The sequence below is a fragment of the Xenopus laevis genome, chromosome 3L (genome assembly GCF_017654675.1).
Source record: "Xenopus laevis strain J_2021 chromosome 3L, Xenopus_laevis_v10.1, whole genome shotgun sequence".
NCBI lineage: Eukaryota > Metazoa > Chordata > Amphibia > Anura > Pipidae > Xenopus > Xenopus laevis.
The window spans coordinates 3,247,532-3,271,605 of record NC_054375.1 but is presented as its reverse complement, the minus strand read 5'-3'; the positions used below and the strand labels follow the sequence as shown (position 1 = coordinate 3,271,605).

Below are 24,074 nucleotides of genomic sequence, written 5' to 3'. Positions count from 1 at the left end.
CCCTGGCTCTGAGAACAGAAACGCAATTTAGAAACTCCCGTCTACCACAGAAATAAGCGAGTGCAGGAATCGGAGGCAGGTCCACGTCGACATTTTATGTTCAGGTTCAGTCGATTTTGCGGCTTTCGAATTGATTTTTGCAGACTTTGAAATGTTATAAAAATGATCGAATAAAACAGTCGCTGATTCTGAACCCATTACCGTTTGCCCTACTAGGAACCTCCCTTTAGGGGAAATCACAATCTTTTACAGGTTTATCAAAAATCTTCAAGTAGCAATTTGTTGAAAAATTTGGACAATTCACAAATCTGGATTGATGAAAATCTTACCTTCTTTTTGTAAATTCTCAAAGTGGGAAGATATTTTTATATGATTTGCCGCAATCCCTTGGAATTGTGTTGTGGATCAGACTTTGATTGGCAGGACACTAACTGCCATCTTGCGACCCAGCGTGCTATTATGTAAATCCCGCCTGTTGCTGATGTCACTGGAGGGGGCAGGTGCAAGCGTGTAATTTAAAGGGGAGGGAGGAACGAATTTGTCATTGTCAGGACACATGAAGCAGATGGATATGCCCTCTTTGTCGAGTTCGATCCGGCCATTGAACCACTCAACCCATTGAGATTTTTGGAAGCTGAAGCCTTTTGGTTGTGTAAAATTTTTTATTTCTGAGACCTACTAATTTATTTCCGCAGGGGCCACTTGGTTCCCCTCGGCCGTGACCATAATACTTTTCGACAGACTAGCCGTATGGAATACACAAGCGGAATTTACAAAGATAAAACAAAAACGTAAATCAATAAATATCACAATACAGACAACGAGGAACAAAACACCCCGCAGGACATCGAGTCAACAGTTGGACAGAAAGGACGAGTGAATCACATTTGGTATTTTCGGATCTCTGCCAGATGCGGGGACGTGCCCGGATACATGACCCCGTACATTTCAGGAGTCATTGGATACATCTCATACATTGGCCAACCGTCTATGCGATCCAACCCATCTGCTCCTGCCAATGGGACGGATATCATACAAGCGACCCCCCCCCGTATCCAAACCTGCCCAATCAACAAACTGACCTTTGTAATATTGTACAAAACTGTCGGCAACCGTTGCCCAGCATTCCTATAAGGGATGCACCGAATCTTTCATGGAGGATTCGGTCAAGTCCGAACCCTTATTTGCAAATTAAATCATTAAAAAGAACCGCGTAAAAAACAACGCAGAATAAACCACGTTGTTGTTCGGATGAATCCGAATCCAAAAATCGGAATCTTGGATTTGGTGCATCGTCGGGGGTTGTCAAAAAAAGGACACGACCCTACTCCTCCTGACGTAGTGAGCCTTCATTACTTAACCTCGCCCAACCCATCCAATCGGACACCACCACAGAGGGATAATGGGTGGGCATGAGTTTATTCCTAAGTAGACAGCAGGTGGCTTGAGAAGCAATTGACAACCCGCTGACCCAAAAAAACATTCACCGGCCATGGCCACCTTTAATCTCCTAATGAAACCACAAAGCATCTACATTCTCAATGAGATTTGCCACCGCCCGGTTCTTCAAGGTCCAACCCCAGGAAAACGCATACCTACCAAAGAAGCCAAGAGGTCACTTAGGTTAAAGCGAGGTCTCGGGAGATGATTAACGTGTATTTGGTACAGGACAAGAAGTCCGTGTCCTGAATACGCGACCGATGCAATTCAGCCATGAACGTGTTGCTGACCAACGGGCGGCCGGTAGAATTTCCCGATATTTGATTCCCTTGTACCTCACGGAGAGTCGATATCAGCAAATAATCTTTGTATACTCCGAGATTTCTTTGGAATTTTAAGTGCTTATTTACCAGGATAATTGGGGGGGCAGAACACGGATATCGGATCTCGCAGCAGGAAATTGTTCAAGCTCCTCTATTAAATATCCGTTAGAAATAAAGACGCAACACCCCAATTGCTTACCCTGCTCTTGTGTGGCGACTGCCGGCATCGACTGTCAGCTCAAAAACAGGAGAAGGGACAACCTTGATCTAGATGCGATATCAAATTACAGACCCACAGTATAAGAGGTCCTCTGCTTGATACTCAGCAATGTTTCCTTTTAAAGGGGAAACCGTCCAATACGGTGGCATTCCCTTTAGAATCACCTACAACTGCCCCATTGCCTGCGGGAGCCACAAGCCAGCTAAGCACACACTCTTTTGATTCTTAACGGCACATGAATTATTCCGTACACACGCATTGCAAACAGACCACCGATGATGATGATGATTATGTTACACCCCCATTTACCCAAATACGCACCTCCCCTACTGACGAATACAAAAACATTCATAAGCTGCACTAAACCTACATCCTTTTTGCATTAAAAAAATGTTAAGCCGCACCCAATAACGTTCCAAGCGTCGGCCTGCTCCACTTACGCGTCCATTTAACGCAAGGCGTAAGAAGGGTTAAAGGGGCAGTGACGTTGGTCTGAAAATCAAGGTAATTCTATATAAAAATCATTAAAATTAGGATATATACTATAAAAATGTTTTTAGTGCAGTCGTTACAAACATCCTTCCTTCTCTTGCTCTGTTGTAGGGAAGCTGCCATTTTGTTTTAGTCTGAGCCGTAATGTTATGTGCTGACCAGCAGATGGAGATGTCTACAGTACTGACAGCTTAAGCGCCAATGGGAAAGGTTTCATCGCCAGGAAATAAAGAAAAAAAAGTTCACGGTCCGGCCCATGGAGGGCGGGGCTAAGCACAGAACCAGGAAGCAGAGCTAATCGCTGCAAGCGGATTGTAAGGACGGTTAAATGCAAGCAATGAAATACCGGTCATTTATGAATAATCTGCAAACATCAAAGCAGAAATGGTCTTTCCTCCTCAACAGCCACCGTCCACTAAAGGATGCTGGGAGTTGTAGTACACTATTCGTTTTCCTTTCTGGAGGCGGGACAGCATCAGCATTACCGTTTGTAACAAAGTATCACAAGTTGTTCGTAAAGCGAATTCTCGTTTCCTTGTTAAACAGAGCCCCCTTTTTAAAGGTACAAAGTCCCTCCCCACTCGCTCTTTTTCCGAGACACCGTTAAATATTTCACAAGCCTGGAGGAAGGGTTAAAAAGAGGCACTTCTGATTGGCTGGTAGTTTTTTTTTTTTTTTACGGTTAACCTCTTTGTGGCTGCAGCGGGCTGAAACACTACAGGTCTCTGGTTTCTTGTTCGCTGACACTAGTTGGCGCCGTTGCTGAAACAACAAATCACAGGAAGTCGATTAGGCACTTTGGCACCGCCCCAAACGTTGGAGGCGCCGGCTGTTCCTTCACTACGACATCAGAATGGGCTTCTGTCGCACGTCCAAAATATCTAAAGAAAAAGAAAAATCATTGGGGCCTTTTATAGACACAAAGGCCATGCCCCGCCCAATTCCACAAGCCCCACCCAATGCCACAAGCCCCGCCTACTTTCCCAGCAAGCCCCACCCATTGAATGTCTGGTAATTCTGGGCTGTTCCATTAAACTAAAAACGACACTGAAGAACATGCAGAAAGTACAACATAAAGGCAGGTCTCTTGTATTCTCTAGACCACCCAAATTTGGGTAAAAACCCCTTTAATAATAAATTTGGGGGTATTCTGGCCCTTTACCGGACAAGATGCGAAGCAGTGGCAAAGTGACGTAGGTTAGATGTGCATAGAGTAGAGTGTTCTCCTCCGTCCTGTTCAGTTTCAGCCACGACCCCACCAGCGAGCGACCCGTCCCCGATAATGAGCGCGACCTCAGGTTGGTTATATGAAGATCTGTAAATAATAAGGAAATCATGGGGAACTGAGTATGTGGTATGATAATGTACCCCCTACTGTAAATGATAAGGATATTAGAAGTCACTGAGGGGTTGTTCTGTGACCATATAAAGACACAAGGCTGCAGGCTGAGTTATACAGGGAACTCTGAGTATCACTCATGTATTATAAGGGATAATGTACCCCCTACTGTAAATGATAAGGATATTAGAAGTCACTGAGGGGTTGTTCTGTGACCATATAAAGGCACAAGGCTGCAGGCTGAGTTATACAGGGAACTCTGAGTATCACTCATGTATTATAAGGGATAATGTACCCCCTACTGTAAATGATAAGGATATCAGAAGTCACTGAGGGGTTGTTCTGTGACCATATAAAGGCACAAGGCTGCAGGCTGAGTTATACAGGGAACTCTGAGTATCACTCATGTATTATAAGGGATAATGTACCCCCTACTGTAAATGATAAGGATATTAGAAGTCACTGAGGGGTTGTTCTGTGACCATATAAAGGCACAAGGCTGCAGGCTGAGTTATACAGGGAACTCTGAGTATCACTCATGTATTATAAGGGATAATGTACCCCCTACTGTAAATGATAAGGATATTAGAAGTCACTGAGGGGTTGTTCTGTGACCATATAAAGGCACAAGGCTGCAGGCTGAGTTACAAAGGGGTTGCATTTGTATTCCTCGTACCTCCGTCATCGTCGCCGTCTCTGAAAAACTCCTCGCTGTCGTTTGCCGAATGCGATTTCTTCATTTCATCGATGCGGTTTCGGGGGACTTTTCTCTTTAGCGACGGCGAGAAGAAAGAGGGGCGGTTGTTGCGCTCGGGAGTGGGGGGGGTGCTGAACGAGGTCACCTGATACTGGGGCAATAAAAATTGTATTAGAAGAAGAGGAGAATGAGCTTTTGTTCACAAACTCGATATACAGCAGCCCCTCACCCGCTCGTGCATTGGGGATCCCGGGTTAGAGTCGTCTTCTGTACCATAAGGAGAAGTGTCCCCTGTAGATACTCGTGTCACCGCCATCTCTGCGTGGCCCTTACCTTGGGGCCCCTTCATACGCACAAACTCCATGTTATTGTACTTGTACAAACCAAACGACATCTTCTGAGCCATCTTTGCTGCTACACTGACCTGCGGGTGCAGAATAAGATCCACGTCTCACCCCCAACTACATACGGACTGAAGAATTGGGGTGAGTGTTTATTTGTACCCTGGTACCCCTGGAACTATAGCAGGGTGACTGTTACCCCAATGTTTCTATATATCTGTAACCTTGTTATGAGCTAAGGGGACCCAGTCTGAAGATCAGTTAGGGGGAGATTTGGGGTGAGTGCTTATTTGTACCCTGGGTACCCCTGGAACTATAGCAGGGTGAGACCCCAATGTTTCTATATATCTGTAACCTTGTTATGAGCTAAGGGGGCCCAGTCTGAAGGTCAGTTAGGGGGAGATTTGGGGTGAGTGCTTATTTGTACCCTGGGTACCCCTGGAACTATAGCAGGGTGAGACCCCAATGTTTCTATATATCTGTAACCTTGTTATGAGCTAAGGGGGCCCAGTCTGAAGGTCAGTTAGGGGGAGATTTGGGGTGAGTGCTTATTTGTACCCTGGGTACCCCTGGAACTATAGCAGGGTGAGACCCCAATGTTTCTATATATCTGTAACCTTGTTATGAGCTAAGGGGGCCCAGTCTGAAGGTCAGTTAGGGGGAGATTTGGGGTGAGTGTTTATTTGTACCCTGGGTACCCCTGGAACTATAGCAGGGTGACACCCCAATGTTTCTATATATCTGTAACCTTGTTATGAGCTAAGGGGGCCCAGTCTGAAGGTCAGTTAGGGGAGATTTGGGGTGAGTGTTTATTTGTACCCTGGGTACCCCTGGAACTATAGCAGGGTGACACCCCAATGTTTCTATATATCTGTAACCTTGTTATGAGCTAAGGGGGCCCAGTCTGAAGGTCAGTTAGGGGGAGATTTGGGGTGAGTGCTTATTTGTACCCTGGGTACCCCTGGAACTATAGCAGGGTGACACCCCAATGTTTCTATATATCTGTAACCTTGTTATGAGCTAAGGGGGCCCAGTCTGAAGGTCAGTTAGGGGGAGATTTGGGGTGAGTGTTTATTTGTGCCCTGGGTACCCCTGGAACTATAGCAGGGTGACACCCCAATGTTTCTATATATATGTAACCTTGTTATGAGCTAAGGGGGCCCAGTCTGAAGGTCAGTTAGGGGGCGATTTGGGGTGAGTGTTTATTTGTACCCTGGGTACCCCTGGAACTATAGCAGGGTGACTGTTACCCCAATGTTTCTATATATCTGTAACCTTGTTATGAGCTAAGGGGGCCCAGTCTGAAGGTCAGTTAGAGGGAGATTTGGGGTGAGTGCTTATTTGTGCCCTGGGTACCCCTGGAACTATAGCAGGGTGACACCCCAATGTTTCTATATATCTGTAACCTTGTTATGAGCTAAGGGGGCCCAGTCTGAAGGTCAGTTAGGGGGAGATTTGGGGTGAGTGCTTATTTGTACCCTGGGTACCCCTGGAACTATAGCAGGGTGACTGTTACCCCAATGTTTCTATATATCTGTAACCTTGTTATGAGCTAAGGGGGCCCAGTCTGAAGGTCAGTTAGGGGGAGATTTGGGGTGAGTGTTTATTTGTACCCTGGGTACCCCTGGAACTATAGCAGGGTGACACCCCAATGTTTCTATATATCTGTAACCTTATTATGAGCTAAGGGGGCCCAGTCTGAAGGTCATTTAGGGGGAGATTTGGGGTGAGAGTTTATTTGTGCCCTGGGTACCCCTGGAATTATAGCAGGGTGACTGTTACCCCAATGTTTCTATATATCTGTAACCTTGTTATGAGCTAAGGGGGCCCAGTCTGAAGGTCAGTTAGGGGGAGATTTGGGGTGAGTGCTTATTTGTGCCCTGGGTACCCCTGGAACTATTGGGGTGACTCCATACTCACGCGGTTGTCATACACTTTCTTGAGCGCCTCATATCGGATGGAGCCCTGGAATATGACTCCTTGGAACGTGTTGGTTTTGTCTCGGGCCACAAGCTCCACGCAGACCATTTCCCCTTCTCCCACCGTCATGTCGCTAAATACCTGGAACCAATGAGAGACATGTAATAACATTTGTGGGTGGAGAGTAGAGAAGGAATGCTCTGGGCAAACAATATATACAGCCCTGGTATCTGGAGATCCAGGAAGAAATGAACGGAAACTGGTAACGAACCTCTTCGAAGTTGTCGATCATGAAGAAGATATTGGGGTAACTGATCTTGGACTCCTCCCCTTTGCTGTCCATGGGGTGTTTGCTGGGCGAGGCGAATACTTGCTATAAACGTGATCAGACAGATTAGGGCAGAGGTGGGTACCGATCCACTGAGCAACGAGCACATCGTTACTAATTAGACTTACCCTCGGCGTAGTCTTTATACCTGAAGTCCCGCCCCCCCGGAAAGGCCTGCCCAGAGGAGCCAATGACACCAGGAGAAACATGGGGAGGGGTTTTTGCCTTAGAAATAACCATTGTTGTCATTGGAGCCCCCCCCAACATTGCTTTAAAGGAACAGACTTTTCCTTGCCAGTAGGTGGAGCAGGTCAGGATGGGGGAGGGGACAATGCAAGGGGGTGGGGTTTGTAATCATAACTCACCTGAGATTTCTTCTTATGAATGTGAATATCGCCGGCGTCGGAGCGAGTGCACACGGCACAGGTCACAATGTAATCCAGCTGCACTGAGAGGGGCCACAGTTAGAGTTTCGGGGGGCGGCTTTCAAGGGGAAACAAACCTGAGGCTTCTTGCTGCCCCCCATACCACTCACCTTCTGTAGGATAAGGTTCAAGTAGACGCTCTCTTCCCAGTCAATATCAGGGTCTCCCAGACCAGGGAGCTTCTTGGAGTCCTTTCGATAGACCTCGACCTCAACCTGCTGAGCCAGAAATGCACTATGGGAAATATTAGTGCCCACAGAGCTCCAATTCATGCGTGTGATACCACCCCTATACAGTAAAGTATGATGATCTATAGAATATTGTGTGCCCAGAGCATTCCTTCTCTGTATATTTGTATTTATACATATGGGAGGAGGAGGTGCCATATTGATTCCCTTAGACAGTACAGTATGAGGGTATAACTTATTGTGTGCCCAGAACATTCCTTCTCTGTATATTTGTATTTATACATATGGGAGGAGGAGGTGCCATATTGATTCCCTTAGACAGTACAGTATGAGGGTATAGCTTATTGTGTGCCCAGAACATTCCTTCTCTGTATATTTGTATGTATACATATGGGAGGAGGAGGTGCCATATTGATTCCCTTAGACAGTACAGTATGAGGGTATAGCTTATTGTGTGCCCAGAACATTCCTTCTCTGTATATTTGTATTTATACATATGGGAGGAGGGAGGTGCCATATTGATTCCCTTAGACAGTACAGTATGAGGGTATAGCTTATTGTGTGCCCAGAACATTCCTTCTCTGTATATTTGTATTTATACATATGGGAGGAGGGAGGTGCCATATTGATTCCCTTAGACAGTACAGTATGAGGGTATAGCTTATTGTGTGCCCAGAACATTCCTTCTCTGTATATTTGTATTTATACATATGGGAGGAGGAGGTGCCATATTGATTCCCTTAGACAGTACAGTATGAAGGTATAGCTTATTGTGTGCCCAGAACATTCCTTCTCTGTATATTTGTATTTATACATATGGGAGGAGGGAGGTGCCATATTGAAGTTAAAGGGGAAGTGGTGAGACAGTGAATAATGTGGCTCAGAGATATTTATACAGGAAACAGTTTTGGGGAGGTGGGTGGAAGTGAGTGTGATTTGTTAACCCTTTCTGCGCCAGAGCTTAAATGACTAATACTAATGACAGTTATTATTACTCTAATTAATAGCTCTGCTTGTACAGACGTGAGCCCAGTAACAAGATACAGACTCACCTTCCTCCCCTCATTCCCGTCGGGGCCCATATACGCAGGTTTGCGTCGCACATAGAAGAGCATGTCGTCCTGCCGGGGGGCCCACCTCTCCATGAAATACGTGGAGTACATCCAGGTCCAGAACACAATCCGATCATCCTTGAAACAACCTTTATATAAAGAGAAATTAATAGCATTTGTCAGTTGCAGTACCTCGTCTCACCACTGTTCCTATGGTCAGTGTTTCACATAGATCTGCAATAGAACAGCCCCCCTCCCCCCCCATGACAACTCTCTTTACTGCGTCGCTGGAAATAAGATTTTTACAGCCAATAACTTGTTCGTCCATTTGCTCATTTTGCCGCAATGTTTCATCTGGGCCCCAGTTCTGTCATAAGGCAATGTTTTATTTTTAGCTTTATGTCCCCTTTAAATCTGACAAACTCCCAGTGACAAAGGATGTGAGGTTTATGGAATCCATAATCTGTAAAAAAGAAACATTTTTGTCTGATCTATAATTATAACCTGCAGCACATTCATCTGTTCACCCCCCATTATATAAAGGTCAGGGCCGAAATACAGAGACCCCAGGGCACCGACTCCGAGATGCACCACAACTCCCTGCAGCCTTGTGCCTTTATATGACTTCTAATATCCTTATCATTTACAGTGGGGGGTACATTATCCCTTATAATACATGAGTGATACTCAGAGTTCCCTGTATAACTCAGCCTGCAGCCTTGTGCCTTTATATGGTCACAGAACAACCCCTCAGTGACTTCTAATATCCTTATCATTTACAGTAGGGGGTACATTATCCCTTATAATACATGAGTGATACTCAGAGTTCCCTGTATAACTCAGCCTGCAGCCTTGTGCCTTTATATGGTCACAGAACAACCCCTCAGTGACTTCTAATATCCTTATCATTTACAGTAGGGGGTACATTATCCCTTATAATACATGAGTGATACTCAGAGTTCCCTGTATAACTCAGCCTGCAGCCTTGTGCCTTTATACGGTCACAGAACAACCCCTCAGTGACTTCTAATATCCTTATCATTTACAGTAGGGGGTACGTTATCCCTTATAATACATGAGTGATACTCAGAGTTCCCTGTATAACTCAGCCTGCAGCCTTGTGCCTTTATATGGTCACAGAACAACCCCTCAGTGACTTCTAATATCCTTATCATTTACAGTAGGGGGTACATTATCCCTTATAATACTATAAAATGGGGTTGGGGGGTGCAGTTTCGATGTAACGTTTACGCGCATACATTCCCCACATTCTAACAGCTCAGTAACAATATATTCTGCCCAACTGTCAGTCAAAGCTTCTGACTGTCAGTTCTGGCCTCTCGCCAACCTAATCAGGCTCAGAATTCATTGAATTTTTCTTTTTTTGGGTGGAGTCCATGTTTAATCCCAGATTCCCTGGAAAGCCGAGGGCCAGTGAATAGGCAAGGAGGGGAGCGTTCCTATTGATCCTGTGTCTGGTATCTATGACCCGAGCACATGGCAACCAGATTACAAGTACTGAGGAGAGAACCTTTGGTTTCACAGCAGATAATAACAGTTGTGCCAATGGGCAGGAGAATTGGGGGGGGCACCCCGATATCCATTCTCCCCCGGACACCGTCTGTCCGTCTTGTGTTGGGAATTGAACCCAAGGCCTCACACAAGCGGAGGCTCCTCTATAGAAGAGATAAAGGGGGGAGGGTTACCTTTTTTGGTATCAAACCTCTCTATGACCGGGAGTATCTATTGGGTGTCACATGACCCCTGTAGCTTAAAGGAGAACTAAACCCTAAAGATGAATGTGGCTAAAAATGTCATATTTTATACAGTGAACTTATTGCACGAGGCTAAAGTTTCAGCTTGTCAATAGCAGCAATGATCCAGGACTTCAAACTTGTCACAGGGGGTCACCATCTTGGAAAGTGTCTGTGACACTCACATGCTCAGTGGGCTCTGATTGGCTGTTGAGAAGCTAAGCTTAGGGCTCGTCACTAATTATCCAGCAGAAAATGAGCTTCCCTGGCTGTAATATAAGCTGATGCTACAGGTTTGCTGATTATTCAATTCTGATGCTAATTGCACTGGTTTCTGTGCTGCCATGTAGTAATTATGTGTATTAATTACTAATCAGCCTTATATTGTGACATTTCTATTCTATGTGTACTGTATATTGTGAGTGGCTCCCTAAGCTCAGTAAGTGACAGCAGCACAGAGCATGTGAATCAGTGAATCAGCAGAAAAGAAGATGGGGAGCTACTGGGGCATCTTTGGAGACACAGATCTTTACTGCTAAAGGGCTGTGGTTGCCTTGGGCTGGTACAGAAGCACAAAACATCATGTACAACATTTCTACCTACCTACACATTAGTTCTCCTTTAAATATACATTTAGGGTAGAATTTGACTGACATTAACCCTTCCATACCAGACTGTGCTTGGGACTATGAACTACAACTCCCAGCAGCCCCTGATAGACAGCGTTGAGCCCATTATAGTTTCCCTGTCGCCTTCAGAAGTCACAAGAGCTGACAAACCCCTCCCCCAGGTGCTATAGATCAGTACTGAGCGTCACACACGGTTCCATATTCTGCATAAGAAAAGAACAGGTGGTTGTGACTCACGACAAGGACGGGCAGTGGTACCCGACGGCAGTGTGATCAGAGATAGAAATATAAATAGACAGACAGACGACCAATCATTGTCCTGTGAAGCTGAAATTAATTCTTTTATCACGTTGATCAGAGAAACCTTTAATGACCCAAATGAATAGAAACGAGTGATGTCACAATCACACACTCACTTTTGGTTACTCAGACTAACGAACCTCTCGTCTCATTATCTCACACAATAAACTCTCTCTCTCATTGGCTGCCGAGCCACCGACCAATCACAGCAGCAACATATGAAGCCCATGCTCCCCTCTACTTCTCAGCTTGTGAGGTGAACGGGGCCTTATTATTATTATTGGGGGGCTGGTGTAATTGAGGAGGAGGAGGAGACGTTGGATCACCAATTCCTTTTATCCGGAGGAAGAGCAGCGACTGAGAGGTACAAGGAGCTGCTGATCAAACTCACATTAGGCTCCTCCCTGTGGGACCCCTGGGGCCCAACCTGAACCCAGCGCCATATACAGCTGATTAGATTGTAAGCTCTTCTGTGTCCTGTGTGAGTGGACTGTCACTATCTGGCGACTCAAGTCACCGGCCCATAAACACCCACACACTCTCACTCAATCACACACACTCACACTCTCACCCACACAGACACTCACTCAATCACACTCTCACTCACACAGACACTCACTTAATCACACTCTCACAGACACTCATTCAATCACACTCTCACTCACACAGACACTCACCCAATCACACTCTCACTCACACAGACACTCACTCAATCACACTCTCACTCACACAGACACTCACTCAATCACACTCTCACTCACACAGACACTCACTCAATCACACTCACACAGACACTCACTTAATCACACTCTCACAGACACTCACTCAATCACACAGACACTCACCCAATCACACACTCACTCAATCACACTCTCACCCACACAGACACTCACTCAATCACACTCACACAGACACTCACTTAATCACACTCTCACTCACACAGACACTCACTTAATCACACTCTCACTCACACAGACACTCACTTAATCACACTCTCACTCACACAGACACTCACTCAATCACACTCTTACTCACACAGACACTCACCCAATCACACTCTCACCCAATCACACTCTCACTCACACAGACACTCACCCAATCACACTCACTCAGACAATCACTCACACTCAATCACTCACTCACGGTCAGACTGGATTGTCAGGAAATAACCCGGTGGGTCTCGGCCCTGATGGCCCCCTCCAGCCCAGACGTGCTCCCCCATAAAGAGCAGCTGTTGCCCTTCTTTCATGCGATGGGGGGTGAGTTTGAAGGTCTGGAGGGGGCCCCGGGGACTGACTGGAGGGCCCTTCGTTGGCTCCAGTTGAACCCAATACCCACAGTTAGTCCTGGATTCTCAGTGACACCCCAATTTTGTTGGGGATCAATATGTGATGTTTAACAGGAGACAATTAATTCACTTCTTTATTCCACCCGGGACAAATTAATACACAGATCAGGGGCCCCACGTCCCATTAACTCCCCCCTCCCCCACCTAATTCATTTACTGTCACTGAGCCATCGCTCACCCCACTTTACTGCACCCCAACATCCACGTGACCCCATTATGTGCCATAAAGCAGCGGGACACTATAGGGCTGAACATTATCATGACCCACCCCCAGCGGCTTCTGGGGTCCCCCACTTTTTTCAGGGGGTACATTATTATATGTGTCACATTGGAGATGAGCTTTAGGCAAAGACACGAGACTGGGGGGACCCAGAGAGAACCCCTAGAGTCAGCTCCCTGGAATGACTGAGCCCCCCCATATTAGAATATATATAATATTATATACTCAGGGGTGTAACAATTACTGGGTCCTGCTGACAATTCATTTTAGGGCCCCCCAAAAATCCAGAGTTTTCCTAATAAATATATTGTCATTACCCCCAGTCTATAAATGGGCCCTGGGGAGTTGGAGGGACATTGCAGGAACTGACAGACTGTGTCACGTGACCCCAGGGGAGGGGCTGTAGAAGAGGGGCTGCTGGGAGTTGTAGTCAGACAGTGACACTCACTCAGGCCGCTGATCTCCTGGCGGATATTGAGACGATTTCTCTCATCCACAATGGCCGAGATCATTTGCTGCAGCGATCGGTCCAAATCCCCGGTCTCGGCCTCTCTCCTCCCGGTTCTGCTGAAAGACTTGCCGGCCGCCATCCCCCTCCCCCAGCGGTGATTTCATGTCAGTCTTTGGGCCCCGCCCCTTCCCTTTAGACTGAGCGGCACGTGATCCATCCCCGGTGTCTCCCGCAGTCAAGCGCCACTGCCGCGTCCCATTAGAAATGAGCGAATCCGTCTCCGCGCACAGCTCTTCCTGCTTCAGCCTCGGCGACTCGGTTTAAAGGGAAGTCTTAGCGTGGGCGCCAATCAGCGACCGCCTGGGGTTTAAAGGGACGAACTGTGCCGAGGAAGAGCCAATGAGCGCCCGGCTTTTGTCAAAAGGGACGAACTGCGCTGACAGGCAACCACTTAGCGCTCGGCTCCGGTTTAAAAGGGTGGGGCTGAAGTGACAGGCAGCCAATCAGCGATCAGGAATGGATTTAAAGGTCAACGCTGTACTGACAGGGTGTGGAAAAGATGGACCAGGGTCAAGTGTTTGGGAGAGAATCCCATGGGCGCTGTATGTCTGTCTGGTGTCTCTCTGATGTCTGTCTGTCACTCACTAGTGGAGCAGAGGCTGCTGGGAGTTGTAGTGAAACACATGAAACATAACTTGTGTTCTATTATATTCAGCATGGGGGACCCATTGTTTCTAAACACAAGACTGATGAGCTGACTCCTCCCCCACACGCCTCTCACCTCTCCTGCACTCTCATCTATTGGTCCCCAGCAGTGGCCCCTCCCACCTCTCTGGATCCTCAGGGCGGGGCCACCGGCTGCAACATTTGCTCATAATTCCTAAATATTGTATATAAATGACTGTATATAAGGCCTGATTATTGTATATAAATGACTGTATATAAGACCTGATTATTGTATATAAATGACTGTATATAAGACCTGATTATTGTATATAAATGACTGTATATAAGACCAGATTATTGTATATAAATGACTGTATATAAGGCCTGATTATTGTATATAAATGACTGTATATAAGACCTGATTATTGTATATAAATGACTGTATATAAGACCTGATTATTGTATATAAATGACTGTATATAAGACCAGATTATTGTATATAAATGACTGTATATAAGACCTGATTATTGTATATAAATGACTGTATATAAGGCCTGATTATTGTATATAAATGACTGTATATAAGACCTGATTATTGTATATAAATGACTCTATATAAGACCTGATTATTGTATATAAATGACTCTATATAAGACCTGATTATTGTATATAAATGACTGTATATAAGACCTGATTATTGTATATAAATGACTGTATATAAGGCCTGATTATTGTATATAAATGACTGTATATAAGACCTGATTATTGTATATAAATGACTGTATATAAGGCCTGATTATTGTATATAAATGACTGTATATAAGGCCTGATTATTGTATATAAATGACTGTATATAAGACCTGATTATTGTATATAAATGACTGTATATAAGACCTGATTATTGTATATAAATGACTGTATATAAGGCCTGATTATTGTATATAAATGACTGTATATAAGACCTGATTATTGTATATAAATGACTGTATATAAGGCCTGATTATTGTATATAAATGACTCTATATAAGTCCTGATTATTGTATATAAATGACTGTATATAAGACCTGATTATTGTATATAAATGACTGTATATAAGGCCTGATTATTGTATATAAATGACTGTATATAAGGCCTGATTATTGTATATAAATGACTGTATATAAGACCTGATTATTGTATATAAATGACTCTATATAAGGCCTGATTATTGTATATAAATGACTGTATATAAGGCCTGATTATTGTATATAAATGACTCTATATAAGACCTGATTATTGTATATAAATGACTGTATATAAGACCTGATTATTGTATATAAATGACTGTATATAAGGCCTGATTATTGTATATAAATGACTGTATATAAGACCTGATTATTGTATATAAATGACTGTATATAAGACCAGATTATTGTATATAAATGACTGTATATAAGACCTGATTATTGTATATAAATGACTGTATATAAGACCTGATTATTGTATATAAATGACTGTATATAAGGCCTGGTTACTGTATCTGTATATCTGCCTCTTGCTGCCTGACAATTTGACACTAAGGCCATAAAATGAAGGGAGAGAAAACAACACACAATCCGTTATTAAAGGACATTTTATTTGGGTCTAGAACTTAGAGGGGCCCTTGGGGGCCCATTGCAAGTAGAAACAAGAGAGTGTCTATACATACAGGGTTGTGTATCTACTCACACTGGTACATTGAAAGGCTTTTGGAGCCACAAATTAGATTTAAACACATGGGGAGGGGGACCCTAGCTTTCATACATCTATCGGGGTCCCCTAATTCCAACCCTACACACGGTCGGTACGGGGCCAATCCTGCTCCAACAGAACCGGGTGCCGAGTGCTGGAGAGGGACGAGTGACTTGAGAAGTGGAGCCGTTAACTCTCACAGCTTCACGTTTTTATCAACTGCCAACATCATGAATTTTGTTACAACACCAATAATGTTAATTACAATCAGAAAAGAACCCTGAAAAATTTTACTTTTTTTAAACGTTTACTTATCCTTTAATAAGGACATAGTAACAGATATACGACATTCTCCCTATTGCGTCATCACTTGCTATTATTACTATTATTATTAAGATACAAAAGAAAGTCATTCAGACATCTCCATGGTAACGTCAGGTCATTGTGATGTCATAATGACAATAGCAGAGGTCCATCTGTGGGCGGGGCATAGTGATGTCATAATGACCCCAGCTATATATATAGGAGCAACACCAGTGCAGCCACTATCAGTTGTTGGAGGATTAGCTACCGAGCAGAACTGTTGTGTCTGTTTTGTACTAATCAACCAACTGAATTCTACATCTTTGTAAGTATAAAGCTTGAAACTAACGGAACTGGGGAATTCAGTTGGGCTGTGAATTTGCAGCCACGATAAGGATATTGGGGGAGGTTGGATGGGGGTAGGAGCACCGAATCCACTTTTTTGGATTCGGCCGAACCCCCGAATCCTTGGCGAAAGATTTGGCCGAATACCGTACCCAAATCCTAATTTGCATATGCAAATAAGGGGTGGGAAGGGAAAACATTTTTTACTTCCTTGCTTTGTGTCAAAAAGTCACGCCATTTACCTCCCCGCCCCTAATTTGCATATGCAAATTCGGATTCGGCCTGGCAGAAGGATTCGGCCGAATCCGAATCCTGCTGAAAAAGGCCGAATCCCGAACCGAATCCTGGATTTGGTGCATCCCTAGTTGGGGGATTGTATTTAGAACTAGAGTTTGGTGGATGATGTCATAGTTAGTATTATGGGATGGAGCTTGTCAGACAGATGGACTTGGGCTATAAATGGACAGGTGATGGGGTAGTTTGGAGGTTGGGCAGTGTCTTAATTCCCCCTTTAATTTCATTTCATACATAATTATATATTAGTAAAGTTTATTAGCCCTGGGATTTAGCCATTTACCAATCAGAGGCAAGGTAACTTTAGGTCACTGTGATGTCATAATGACTACACAGTGACCTAAAGCAAGGTAACTTTAGGTCACTGTGATGTCATAATGACTACACAGTGACCTAAAGCAAGGTAACTTTAGGTCACTGTGATGTCATAATGACTAACAGAGGAAAGCCTTTCATGATGTGGGCGGGGCATAGTGATGTCATAATGACCCCATCTGTTTATCTAGTATCACAGCTGAACTCATTTCATTTAGTTGTGGATTAGCTATTGGACAGAGCTCCTAGAGACTGCTCAATACTAATCTTCATATTATTTATTTATTCAACATCTTTAACGAGTAAGTAATAGAGAAACCTCTTTTCATTGGTTACTTATAGCTGTCCAAGTATAACACTTAATATAAGAAATCGATTTTTTCATAAATAAATATATATAGATAGATAGATAGATAAATAGATTTAGATAGATAAATAGATTTAGATAGATGGATAAATAATGCAAATTTATCTGGGAAACTATAGGCCTGCAAGTCTGACCTGTCTGTTATGGGGAAGGAGAGGTTTGCTGAGGGATTATATTTAGAAATGGGTTTTGGAGAATAATAAAAGTATATTAGTTAGTGTTTTGTGTTAGTGTAACTAATGGTCTAACCCCAAGGTGCATTAGTCTTGGGAATTAATTGTACAGGTTTAACAATGTTCTGCTTTCCTCCCCCAGATTCATCTAAATCACAATCAATCACATCAATCAAATCAATCAGAATCAATCACATCGAAAACAGAATCACACAATGAAGGTTGAACTCAAATCCATTGATATAGAGAACCAAAAGAATGTTCCAATGAGAAGAAGAAAGAACAGTATGTGCAAGGAATTCCTGAGATGCTTCGGCTCATTTGTTCTAGGCATGTTCTTGGCCATAGTATTTGCCTTCTTCACTCTGTTTGTGAAGAGCTACAGCCTGGACATCTGCATCATCGCCAGCGCCTTTATTGGAGTTTTCCTATCTCTCGGCATGGCGTTTTCTGAGCAGATTCGTGTAATTGTATTCCTAACACTGCCGCAGATTTTTGCAGGTAAGTTCCACGGGTTTGGCTTTAACTTAAGGCCATATAATTGGGTCTAGGGGGAGGGGTTGAGACATTTCTGGTCTGAACCAGCCTTGGAAACTCTATTTGGGTTCCCCATGAAGATAGGGGGAATGTTTGATTTATTTGTGGGGAGGAAAGGAGGTCTCACCATCAGCATAGAAACTTTAATGTAGGGGCAGTCAGGCTATGGAATAATGAGAATAAGAATGATTAATTCTCCCATCTCTCCCAGCTCAAGGCAAGAACCTGATTATTGCACTGGCCTTTTCGCTGACCATCCAAGGACCCGCCGGAAATATCCTGGAGAATTACAAGCGGGTGTCGGAAGCAACCTCGTGCGGGTTGCAGTTGGCCGTGAATCAGACCTTAGAAGTTGTTGAGGAGATGAAAGCGCCTGTGATGAGTAAGTAACGGAAGAGCGGTGGGTGTAGCAAGTAGGAATATCCCGATCTACCTTTTGGGTGCTTGAAGGTGACCCTACAGGTGCAGATCTGGTCAGAATCTGGGTGGGTTGTATGTGAAATAAAGTGCAATCACGTGAGTCTCACACTCGTTTCTCTCTTTCCAGGGGCTTTGGACAAGATCAAGTCCATTGCTGGTAACTTTAAAAATGTCTCCAAGCGGTCGCAAGGCTTCTTTACTGCCCTACAGGAGGGCGTGAGACGTATAGGTGAGTAGAGAAACCCTCGGGTTGTGTGTGCCCAGTCAGTGATACCTTGTTACTCCGTGGTACCTGGCGTGGCATCAATACTGATACTAAACTCGCCTTCTAATCCTCCCGTCCTTCCCAGGCCGAGACTTGAGAGCGGCGTGGTCATACCTGTACAACATGGGAACTATCTGCAATGAGGAGTTAGGGAACCCGAGCAAGAAATGTTACCAGCAATTCGATACGGCCAAGCAGACTTGTACCGATAATGCCGGCTTGTTTGGCTTCGTCTGCGGCATTATAGACACATTTCGGCCCCTGTGTGCACTGGCTGGAGGTAAGTTACAACTCACCCCAATCTGACATGTTCTGCTCTAGTTCTTTCTCCTGGATTAATGACAAATTCTAATGAATCCAACTTCGTCTGTCCCACAGTTCCGTGCATGGGCCCCGACTTTGTTCAGACTCACGTCAGTCGACTGATGGACAAAGGTGAGTGACACAGATTCGTTTGGTGGGTTGGTTGCTATGGGTTACTAAGCAGGCAAGTCTTTCTGGACACTGTGGGGCACATCTACTATTGGTCGAGTATCGAGGGTTAATTAATCCTCGATATTCGACCGTCAAAGTAAAATCCTTCGACTTCGAATATCGAAGTTGATGGATTTACCGCAATTCGTTCGAATGATCGTTCAATCGAACGATTAAATCCTTTGAAACGAATGATTCGAAGGATTTTAATCCATCGATCAAACGATTTTCCTTCGATCCCAAATTGCCTAGGACTTTCCCCATAGGCTAACATTGGTGCTTGGTAGGTTTTAGGTGGCGAAGTAGGTGGTCGAAGGTTTTTTTTAAAGAGACAGTACTTCGACTATCGAATGGTCGAATAGTCAAACGATTTTTAGTTTGAATCGTTCGATTTGAAGTCGTAGTCGAAGGTCGAAGTAGCCAATTCGATGGTCGAAGTAGACAAAAAAATACTTTGAAAATCGAAGTATTTTTTATTCTAATCCTTCACTCGAGTTAAGTAAATGTGCCGCAGTGTGTGAGATTTAAGGATCCAGTCCTTGTTCTATAGCAAAATTCCCATCTCTGCACTTTCCTTACAGCTGCCGATTCCGTCCTTAACAAGTTCAAGGATCACTTTCTGTTTAATATCACTGTCATCCACGACTTTGATATCAACGCCAGCGCCACCGACGTGATCAACGTGGCAGAGCAGATTATGGACGAGGTGAACGCCAGTATAGAGCCTTACCTGGAGATTATTGGACTGGCCCAGTATTTTGTGCTCTTCTTCTGCCTTTACTCCTTCATTCGGTAGGTCCAATTCCTCTGTTCTTACTGTTGGTTCTGATTGATTTCTGACCCCATTTCCCATAGTATCTGCCCAGTCCTGTAGGGGGTATGGGATATATATGTACAGGGGGCATTGTAGCTTTCATTCCTGCTCTCCTTCCCACTCTCTCTCCCATAATGTTACTTAAGGAATTACCCTTTCTAATTGGATTTCTCATTGATCTGCAGGGCGGCGCTATATCGCAGGAATTACCTGCTCAATGACAAGCACGACAATTTCTACATCACTAAGAACTTTATGAAGCTGAATGAGCTGAGAGTGAAGACTGGTGCTCCCTCTCTGTTACCCCTGAACATGAAGGAGCAATCTCTCTACGTCTCACCTGGTGAGTCCCAATTCTTTTCAGTAACACCCCCCACTCATTCACTATAGTACAGACCCCTCTATGCTTAGTGACCCCCACCACTGACTATACCCAGCTCTCAATAACAAAGGTACCTGCCACTTACTGGCTATAACTACCACTCACTTAACTACTCAATCACAAGTTTACTCACCCCATAGTGTTTATAGTAACCACAAACCAATATTAGCCGACTGTATTACATTTAGGAAACCCACTTTGTCTGTCCCAGCCTCCATTTTCTCATGAGTCTCTCTCATTCCTACAGTTTCCCTGAAGATGACGTCAATTGAGAAGAATATGTTGACCGGTTTCTTGGGGATTGTGCCGTACATGATAGGCTCCATCTTCATCATCTTGATAGATTTCGGAGCCTACTTTTTGCTAGGGAAGGCACATGAACAGCTCAGTGGCAATATAACGGTGACAGGTAAGAGGGTTATTGGTCTGCTCTTTCACATTGGACAGGGAGGGGGCTGCCTGTAATATAGAGTGAGAGGTAATAATTTTGGTGTTTTTTTTTCCTCCATTAGCTCCTCTAATCTTCAACGTCACCGTAACAGGCTCAAATTTCTTCAGCGACTTCTTTAAACAAATAATATCCTCATTTGAGGATATGGTAAGGGGACAAGTGCAGATTCTCACATCCAAGTGTTTGGTTACCCCATCAAAGCCAGACTTCCGGGGCTACATAATTATCGGTAAGTAAAGTTTGCATTTGGGATGGGCAACTCTATTATATTATGTGTTACTGTCTCCATCTTGCCCTATTGTCTCCATATTGACCTACTATCTCCATCTTGCCCTACTGTCTCCATCTTGTCCTACTGTCTCTATCTTTCCCTACTGTCTTAATCTCCTCCTAAGTCTCCATCCTGTCCTACTGTCTCCATCTAGTCCTATTGTCTCTATATTGCCCTACTGTCTCCATCTTTCCCTACTGTCTTCATCTCTTCCTATAAGTCTCCATCTTGTCCTACTGTCTCCATCTTGCCCTACTGCCTCCATCTTGCCCTACTGTCTCCATCTTTCCATTCTATCTCCATCTTGATCGATAGTCCTGAATTAAACCTGCTCTTTTTTCTCCTAGGACTTTTATATGGATTTGCCTTTTTGGCCACCGCGATTGGGGTGTATCTTACGAGATTGAGACGCTCCCTCTGTGCCTATTATTATCCATATCGTGAACTGGTAAGTTTGTAGGAAGCAAAACTCCTCACACATTCACATAGTAGTTAAAGCTGATAAATGACATCTACAGTCCATCAATTTCACCCTAGTTGCTCATATTCTTATTTAACTTTATTACTCCAAATTGTATTGAGACTTCTCCCTGGCTCAGGCTATAGGAGTATTAATCCCAAAAGCCCTTTAATATCTTAATCATGTAAAAGACACGTGACATCCTTGAATAGGAAATACTTTCTAATGTTCACATTCACATAGGGACCAATAGTGTTCAAAGTATATTTGATATTTCATTTGCTTCTCTCCAGGAAAGGATCTGCTTCCTGTACAACACGATTATCTGCGAGCGCCCAGAGAGGACCCCTTATCATATGAAGTACATTGTTACTGGTTCCCAGGATCCACAACCCAGCAGCTTCCTCTACAAGCTGGCCAAACGGTATAGCAATCGATTCATACCCTGCCTGGATATACACATTTCATAGAGAAAGAGTGTGAGTGTGATAAACATTCTCCCCTTTTATTTTTACAGAAACTCTGTGTTTTACCGTCTGGTCAGACTGATGGGCAAAAGGGAAGAGTTCTGCATGGAATGTGCCAAAGTCAGAACCGACAGTAACAGCCTGGAATTTCTAGCCTGTATTACCAGGGACTGCAGAGGTAAGTACCCCATCACTTTCAGTTGAGCCCAGTTCCTAGTACAGTACATGGCCACTTCTTCTGCATGTTGGACTCTGGTATTTCATGTAATATCTAGTGCCATGAATGTCTGGCTGGCCTATTGATTGTCATACTGACCCACGTCTCTCCCTAGGGCTGTACTGCGGAGACTGCTGCATCAAACTAGAGAACGCCTGCAAGTTCTGCCTCACTCCCCTCACCTACTCGGATTCAACAGATGAGGAGATGTAAGTTTTGCCTGAAATACTCCCCTTTCCCACCTGTTTCCCCATCTTGTGCCGGTGTCTTGTAGGTCCCATCCCCAAATGATCCCATTCCCCCTACTTCAACACTAGTCTTATGTATTATAAGGGTTTGTAGAAAATAAAAAATCATTTGGTGGAGATTGAAGACCAGTTACTGCCATCTTGTCCTACTGGCACCATCTTGCCCTTCTACTAGGCCTCGTTCTTCCTTCCTACAACATTTAACCCTTATTCTAATCCTCAGAGACTCCAGTGATGAGGAGCAGGTCGAGCAGTGGCTGGAGGAAAGAGGCAGGAGTAAGAGGTTCAGGAAAGTGCAAAACACTGAGGAAGATGAGGACTCGGACTCCTCCATGGAATTAAGGTAAGAGCTTGTAGAACCTCAGAAAGGGTGAAAGCCATAAATAAGAGAAAGGAAGCCCCATTAGATATTGCAGAACTCTTCTTATTTTGCAAGTGTGGCCGCTCATTGGTTGTAAATAGGTTAAAGGGGAAATTAGCATGAACTTTTAGTATTTTGCAGTCAGGGTATGTTTGGGGAGGGCTCTCAGCTGACATTTAACCCTTTGTACTTGCAGTGATGCCGACTATGAGTACCAGGAGCAATCCCCATCAAGTGACAGCTCAGACGAGGAGACTCTAGATGAGGCATTTTCCAAGTTGACGAAGATGAAGAAAAAAGGCATCCCAAGGAAACTGTATCAGAGGCGCTGAGCTATAGCAAGACTAGGGGACAATAAAGGAAGGGACTGATCCCAATAGGCAGAACTCATTCTCCTTGGATTTAGAAAAATGCCCAACTGCAGAGAAGAAACGCAATGTTTTGTACAGAAATGAGTCCTCGTCGGCTGGGACACACCAGATTCACAGCCCCCAAAGTGGGTGGGTCTTACCCAAAGTGGGTGAGATATTGGGTGGATTGGGGGCTGTGTCTGTGGCTTGTGACTGTCCCTGAAAATCTAATCTAAAAATCTAAATAAAATATCTTTTATATTTTTTCACAAAGCAACTTGAGTGCAACAGCTTTCTGTTTTACAAATCTAAATATGTATCATTTTATAGATTTTAATTTATATTCATATATGTATTTTATTTGTATAGTTTTACATATATCCTTGATAAAGGCCCCAATGTGGGCTGAAATGTTGGATACACGAGTGATGCTTAATAAAATTTTCTTCAGGTCCCCAGGCAGCACACCAAAGAAATAGGCCCTCCTACTAGGGACAGGAAACAACATAAAAACACCCTCCCCCGATACTCCCCTGTGTTTGTTTCCTGTCCTCTAGGGATCAGGTAAGTGCGTTAGGGGTCCAGCAGGATTCCTATTGTTTATATTTTTTTAGGGTTATATGGATTAGTTACCGTTTACCCACAGCTGCGGGTCCACGGTGTAAATTCCCACTTTTGGGTTAAGGTCAGAGGCTCCAGCTGGGGCTGTGGACTGGG

The 24,074-nt window shown here is 44.2% G+C and overlaps 2 protein-coding genes across 4 annotated transcripts; one reads left to right on the top strand and one right to left on the bottom strand.

Moving 5' to 3' along the window:
• Positions 1-75: 75 nt before the first annotated feature.
• Positions 76-13,800, bottom strand: kiaa0930.L (KIAA0930 L homeolog). 2 transcript variants are annotated; one of them, XM_018251872.2, is made up of 10 exons: positions 13,465-13,800; positions 8,766-8,914; positions 7,636-7,743; positions 7,466-7,543; positions 7,044-7,145; positions 6,773-6,913; positions 4,741-4,935; positions 4,491-4,662; positions 3,638-3,790; positions 76-3,356 (listed from the first exon to the last, which is right to left on the bottom strand). In XM_018251872.2, the coding sequence occupies exons 1-10, from the start codon at positions 13,604-13,606 to the stop codon at positions 3,316-3,318; spliced, it is 1,281 nt and encodes a 426-aa protein (XP_018107361.1). In that variant the 5' UTR covers positions 13,607-13,800; the 3' UTR covers positions 76-3,315. The 2 variants fall into 2 exon arrangements, with proteins under 2 accessions (XP_018107361.1, XP_018107362.1); XM_018251873.2 differs by having other exon boundaries at positions 7,636-7,740.
• A 3,733-nt stretch (positions 13,801-17,533) lies between these two features.
• On the top strand, positions 17,534-23,500 carry LOC121401360 (DC-STAMP domain-containing protein 2-like). 2 transcript variants are annotated; one of them, XM_041585827.1, is made up of 15 exons: positions 17,534-18,141; positions 18,389-18,559; positions 18,725-18,826; positions 18,948-19,142; positions 19,241-19,297; positions 19,918-20,128; positions 20,336-20,493; positions 20,780-20,941; positions 21,045-21,212; positions 21,602-21,702; positions 22,008-22,138; positions 22,232-22,359; positions 22,514-22,607; positions 22,870-22,989; positions 23,204-23,500. In XM_041585827.1, the coding sequence occupies exons 1-15, from the start codon at positions 17,856-17,858 to the stop codon at positions 23,337-23,339; spliced, it is 2,220 nt and encodes a 739-aa protein (XP_041441761.1). In that variant the 5' UTR covers positions 17,534-17,855; the 3' UTR covers positions 23,340-23,500. The 2 variants fall into 2 exon arrangements, with proteins under 2 accessions (XP_041441761.1, XP_041441762.1); XM_041585828.1 differs by having other exon boundaries at positions 17,535-18,141; positions 22,870-23,031; positions 23,065-23,294.
• The last annotated feature ends 574 nt before the right edge of the window (positions 23,501-24,074 follow it).

Coding starts and splice junctions, on each gene's coding strand:
- LOC121401360 (XM_041585827.1), top strand. CDS start 17,856: ATGAAGGTTGAACTCAAATCCATTGATATAGAGAACCAAAAGAATGTT. Junction 18,560..18,724: donor GATGAAAGCGCCTGTGATGA/GTAAGTAACGGA, acceptor CTCTCTTTCCAG/GGGCTTTGGACAAGATCAAG. Junction 22,608..22,869: donor GATTCAACAGATGAGGAGAT/GTAAGTTTTGCC, acceptor TCTAATCCTCAG/AGACTCCAGTGATGAGGAGC.
- kiaa0930.L (XM_018251872.2), bottom strand. CDS start 13,606: ATGGCGGCCGGCAAGTCTTTCAGCAGAACCGGGAGGAGAGAGGCCGAG. Junction 3,791..4,490: donor AGACGGCGACGATGACGGAG/GTACGAGGAATA, acceptor TATTATTTACAG/ATCTTCATATAACCAACCTG. Junction 3,357..3,637: donor ACTGCTTCGCATCTTGTCCG/GTAAAGGGCCAG, acceptor CTTTTTCTTTAG/ATATTTTGGACGTGCGACAG.